Source organism: Besnoitia besnoiti (assembly GCF_002563875.1).
Source record: "Besnoitia besnoiti strain Bb-Ger1 chromosome Unknown contig00123, whole genome shotgun sequence".
NCBI classification, from domain to species: Eukaryota; Apicomplexa; class Conoidasida; order Eucoccidiorida; family Sarcocystidae; genus Besnoitia; species Besnoitia besnoiti.
This window is the reverse complement of record NW_021704008.1, coordinates 1-6405: the sequence shown is the minus strand read 5'-3', so window position 1 is coordinate 6405 and position 6405 is coordinate 1. Positions and strand designations below refer to the sequence as shown.

General features: G+C 37.0%; 2 protein-coding genes across 2 annotated transcripts; both read right to left on the bottom strand.

Annotated features, from left to right (window-relative positions):
- Positions 1 to 2347: 2347 nt before the first annotated feature.
- Positions 2348 to 3305, bottom strand: BESB_022080 (cytochrome b; the record flags this gene model as incomplete). Its single annotated transcript, XM_029360910.1, has 2 exons — positions 2348 to 2791; positions 3156 to 3305. 2 exons carry the CDS (start codon positions 3303 to 3305, stop codon positions 2348 to 2350), a joined length of 594 nt encoding a protein of 197 aa, XP_029214742.1.
- A 1585-nt stretch (positions 3306 to 4890) lies between these two features.
- Positions 4891 to 5970, bottom strand: BESB_022070 (cytochrome b; the record flags this gene model as incomplete). The annotated part of the gene is made up of 1 exon (XM_029360909.1): positions 4891 to 5970. One exon carries the CDS (start codon positions 5968 to 5970, stop codon positions 4891 to 4893), a length of 1080 nt encoding a protein of 359 aa, XP_029214741.1.
- Between the last annotated feature and the right edge of the window lie 435 nt (positions 5971 to 6405).

The following is a 6405-nucleotide window of genomic DNA, read 5'->3' as shown; positions in this document are numbered from 1 at the left end:
GCAAACATGATTACCGTGATATTGAAATCCAACACTTTTAGCTGTCTTAAGCAGTCCAGTGGGGTGGTGGTGTACTGCAATCATAAAGAACTTGGTTGTCTGTATCTCATAACCGGAGTCATCTTCAGTATTCTAGGAACTATAATGTCTTTGTTTATTCGATTTGAGTGAACACATAAGATCATCGAATTTAACGGTATGCTCCTGAAAGTAACGGTACAAGCTGTAAACAAAGGACTCCTTAACTTAAACTGAGGAGTCAAGTAGGTACAAACCGTACAAGGATTAATTATGTCCATCTGTGCATCTAAGTTGAGACTATCGGTTATATATTTTAGACGCTAACTTCCCGGCTAAACATCCCTTTTCTTTGAAACACACTTCCCTTCTCGCCGTTAGCATGATCTCAAAGTACCAGAAGCCATGTGATCTATATAGTATAACGGGACATTAGACCGAACCTGCGATAGATAAATATATCTTGGATGATTGTATATTAGCGGCTAAATGTCAATCAAACATGCGAATTTTAGGTTTTCCATGAAATCTATTTGGAAGAAGAGGCTTGATAGTACTACCGTAAGTACATAATATACAGTCCCAGCAGTAGCGGTTAAAATATAGAAGAGTCGAGTATTATCCATGCATACCAGGCGTAAAAAGCGTTCATCCAGTTACTAAACAGGTGCCAGGCCAACAAGAATCCGATCCGTGTATTCCGTACAGACTACATTAAGAAGGCGACTACCAAAGTGAATGTCATGATATTCGTACAGCTTGTATACAAATGTTGGTTTTTCAAATATACGCTGGATACCACTATACTTAATGCAGAGCATAGTTAAGATGATAACTATTGTGGATATAGAACCAATTGAACACCATGTATTAATATAACAAAGATAATCAGGGTAATCTGGTATCCTTCTTGGCATAACGTTGAAACCAAGTATATGCATAGGGATGAAAATTAATAAGATACTACCTAAGAAGACTACAAACCAGATGCTTAAATATGGAGAAGCACCGGTATTTACATGGAATAGATTTACAGTATCTCCGAACATATCTCTGCTATAGAAGATAAAGCCACATATAGTAGCTAGTACTGCACCAAGAGATAATACGAAATGGAAATGAGCTACAATATAGTATGTATCATGTAGGGCAATATCCATACCAGCGTTACCCATAACTACACCTGTAGTACCACCTAGAGTAAACAATAGGATAAACTAAGAGCAGCCCATAGATCTACAGTTCTTGTAGTTGTATGGCTAGCCATATAGGTACCTAACCAGTTGAAAATCTTAGTACCGGTAGGAATTGCAATCATAATAGTCATAGCAGAAATAAGCTCTGGTATCTACCTCTAGACCGACTGTCATCATATGATGTGCCCATACTAAGGAACCTAGAATAGAAATACAACCCATAGCTAAGATCATAGATTGTCCACCGAAGACAGATCTAGCAGCATACATAGATAATGTCTGCGAGACTACACCAAAAGCAGGTAAAATTAGAATGTATACCTCTGGATGTCCGAAGAACCAGAATAGATGTTGATAAAGTACACTATCACCAGAATACATAGAATCATAAAATTCAGTGTTTACGTGTAGATCAAGAAGGATCATAACTAATCCACCAGTAAGAATAGGTAGAGTGAAGACTAACATAAGGGCAGTAAATATGATAGCCCAGATATATAGAATATAGTTCTTAGCACCAGCATTAGAACCCATGAAGACGCAAGTACCAAGGAAGTTAATAGAACTTAAAATACTACTAATTCCTAGTACTGCAAGACCTCCGATAATCCAATCAGTTGCCTCTGGATTTAACACCATCAAGCTAGTACTTAGTGGAGGATACATTGTCCAACCAAGACCACTACCAAACTCGGAACAAATACTTTGAGTTAACAACACAGAACCTAATGGTACTAGAAAATAGGAGATCGCGTTAGTTCTTGGGAAAACGACTTCCGAACCACCAATATATATTGGTACAAAGAAGTTACCATATCCTCCGTACAAAGCAGGCATTAAGAACATAAAGATCATAGCTAGGCCATGTATCGTTATTATCACATTATAAGTAGCTATCGTCTCTGTACAAATGATCCGCGATCCAGAACTGTATAACTCAAATCGAATAAACAAAGACATTATAGTTCCTAGAATACTGAAGATGACTCCGGTTATGAGATACAGACAACCAAGTTCTTTATGATTGCAGTACACACCACCCCACTGGACTGCTTAAGACAGCTAAAAGTGTTGGATTTCAATATCACGGTAATCATGTTTGCTTGGAAGCTGTAGTCATTATAACTATTGATTTAGTATAAGCATAGAACCAATCCGGTAGTAAGATATACGATAGTAGCTAATCTACCATATAAGATATAAGTCGCTTGTGGAATAGCACTACCAATAATAATCAAGAAGATCATACTGTATACCCAAATAATTACCCATCCACTGACTACATTTCGAGTCATAAAATGTTGTCGTATCAACATTCGAGTATTCAAAGCTCGAATTTCAGATAAAAGAGCTAAGTTAATGAGAGAGGACATAAATACTAACAAACCACCGGTTTTGGATGGGATTACTTTTAACACCGCATAATATGCTAAAAAGTACCATTCAGGTACGATATGAAGCGGAGTTACAAACCGGTTCACTGGTATGGAGTTATCTGGGTGCGATAATTCAATCAAACCAAAAGCCGTTTGTAAGAAAATTAAACCAATTAGATAATATGGTAGATAGGGAACAAACTGTCTCCAGACGTTCTTAACCCAGCTCACGTATTACATCTGACGGTGAACTAGCGTTCCTAACTGAATCTTGTTCAATAACAAGGAGTAATGAGCCGACATGGAGGTGCTGATACAATCCGAGGATTAGAACTCCCAATATTATCTGACCTGTTATCCCCGGCGTACCTTACGACCGTTATATGATTTAGAGATAGAATGTAATGTGGATTAATATCCACATGGTTTCTACAAAGTGTAGATATAAAATAGTGAATGGTTCTGTAAAGATCTTGCATAACATACCTTTAGATTTGCTTAGCATTATAGAGCTTGTAGGCATGTAAGTAACTAAAGAACTATAGATACTTTGAGTGAAGAATACAAGGATAGCTCCAACAATAACATGGCTAAAATGTATACCAGTTAAGATGAAAAGTCCATTACCAAATGCATTATCATTAATATAAAGAGATAGTCCTAAGTATTCCGTACAGACTAACATTAAGAAGGCGACTACCAAAGTGAATGTCATGATATTCGTACAGCTTGTATACAAATGTTGGTTTTTCAAATATACGCTGGATACCACTATACTTAATGCAGAGCATAGTTAAGATGATAACTATTGTGGATATAGAACCAATTGAACACCATGTATTAATATAACAAAGATAATCAGGGTAATCTGGTATCCTTCTTGGCATAACGTTGAAACCAAGTATATGCATAGGGATGAAAATTAATAAGATACTACCTAAGAAGACTACAAACCAGATGCTTAAATATGGAGAAGCACCGGTATTTACATGGAATAGATTTACAGTATCTCCGAACATATCTCTGCTATAGAAGATAAAGCCACATATAGTAGCTAGTACTGCACCAAGAGATAATACGAAATGGAAATGAGCTACAATATAGTATGTATCATGTAGGGCAATATCCATACCAGCGTTACCCATAACTACACCTGTAGTACCACCTAGAGTAAACAATAGGATAAAACTAAGAGCAGCCCATAGATCTACAGTTCTTGTAGTTGTATGGCTAGCCATATAGGTACCTAACCAGTTGAAAATCTTAGTACCGGTAGGAATTGCAATCATAATAGTCATAGCAGAGAAATAAGCTCTGGTATCTACCTAGACCGACTGTCATCATATGATGTGCCCATACTAAGGAACCTAGAATAGAAATACAACCCATAGCTAAGATCATAGATTGTCCACCGAAGACAGATCTAGCAGCATACATAGATAATGTCTGCGAGACTACACCAAAAGCAGGTAAAATTAGAATGTATACCTCTGGATGTCCGAAGAACCAGAATAGATGTTGATAAAGTACACTATCACCAGAATACATAGAATCATAAAATTCAGTGTTTACGTGTAGATCAAGAAGGATCATAACTAATCCACCAGTAAGAATAGGTAGAGTGAAGACTAACATAAGGGCAGTAAATATGATAGCCCAGATATATAGAATATAGTTCTTAGCACCAGCATTAGAACCCATGAAGACGCAAGTACCAAGGAAGTTAATAGAACTTAAAATACTACTAATTCCTAGTACTGCAAGACCTCCGATAATCCAATCAGTTGCCTCTGGATTTAACACCATCAAGCTAGTACTTAGTGGAGGATACATTGTCCAACCAAGACCACTACCAAACTCGGAACAAATACTTTGAGTTAACAACACAGAACCTAATGGTACTAGAAAATAGGAGATCGCGTTAGTTCTTGGGAAAACGACTTCCGAACCACCAATATATATTGGTACAAAGAAGTTACCATATCCTCCGTACAAAGCAGGCATTAAGAACATAAAGATCATAGCTAGGCCATGTATCGTATTATCACATTATAAGTAGCTATCGTCTCTGTACAAATGATCCGCGATCCAGAACTGTATAACTCAAATCGAATAAACAAAGACATTATAGTTCCTAGAATACTGAAGATGACTCCGGTTATGAGATACAGACAACCAAGTTCTTTATGATTGCAGTACACCACCACCCCACTGGACTGCTTAAGACAGCTAAAAGTGTTGGATTTCAATATCACGGTAATCATGTTTGCTTGGAAGCTGTAGTCATTATAACTATTGATTTAGTATAAGCATAGAACCAATCCGGTAGTAAGATATACGATAGTAGCTAATCTACCATATAAGATATAAGTCGCTTGTGGAATAGCACTACCAATAATAATCAAGAAGATCATACTGTATACCCAAATAATTACCCATCCACTGACTACATTTCGAGTCATAAAATGTTGTCGTATCAACATTCGAGTATTCAAAGCTCGAATTTCAGATAAAAGAGCTAAGTTAATGAGAGAGGACATAAATACTAACAAACCACCGGTTTTGGATGGGATTACTTTTAACACCGCATAATATGCTAAAAAGTACCATTCAGGTACGATATGAAGCGGAGTTACAAACCGGTTCACTGGTATGGAGTTATCTGGGTGCGATAATTCAATCAAACCAAAAGCCGTTTGTAAGAAAATTAAACCAATTAGATAGGATAGACATTTAGCATCGGTCATTAACATATGAGGATAGAAGGCTACTTTAAGTGCGGAATCAATACCTGCAGGGTTACTAGAACCATTTAAATGTAAATAGAAGATGTGTAATACAATTAGAATGCAACCTACAAAAGGTAATATAAAGTGCAATACAAAGAATCGTTTTAATGTTACATCAGATACATAGTATCCACCGAGTAACCAAGGTACTAAATATGGTATTGGAGAAAGGAGATTAGTAATGACTGTAGCACCCCAGAAACTCATCTGTCCCCATGGTAGTACATAACCGAGGAAAGCAGTGGCTATAGTAAGTAGATATAAAACTAAACCAGACATCCAAGCAGTAGTTAAATAACTATAGCTGGAGTTATACATACCTCGAGACATGTGTATTAAGATACACAAGAAGACGAAAGAAGCAGTTGTTGCATGCAACATCCTAAATTCCCATCCTGCTGCTACCTCTCTAACTAGATGTTGAACACTAGCAAATGCACAAGATGCTTCAGAAGTATATCGGAACGCTAAAGTGATACCTGTAATTATTTGGAGTACAAAGGTAATTGCAACTAAGAAACCAAAGTTATAAGATGAATTTAGATTGAGAGCACACCGATAAAAGACGAGGTGTGCCCGGAATAGACTCATGGAAATTGGTGTGTTCTCGAAACCATGCTAGCACAATAGAACTTCGTTAAATAACTACATATTAAAATGAGCGCATGTAAACTAGTCTTAAACACACCGCTCGTCACGTAACAAATCTCAAATCGTACTGTAGATTTTATATATGTACCGTAACTATAACCATGGTGACATCCAATGTTCACGCTCAATCTTACCATACATAGTACTTTTATGATCCCAGGCTGGTTTAATAAGTCAAAGTTTAGCCGGGAAGTTAGCGTCTAAAATATATATAACCGATAGTCTCAACTTAGATGCACAGATGGACATAATTAATCCTTGTACGGTTTGTACCTACTTGACTCCTCAGTTTAAGCAGAACTGTAGTTTCTCGGGACTAAAGTCAGCATAATCAATAAAAAGGTTTGTTCAGCCACTGGTTCACCATCAACTACC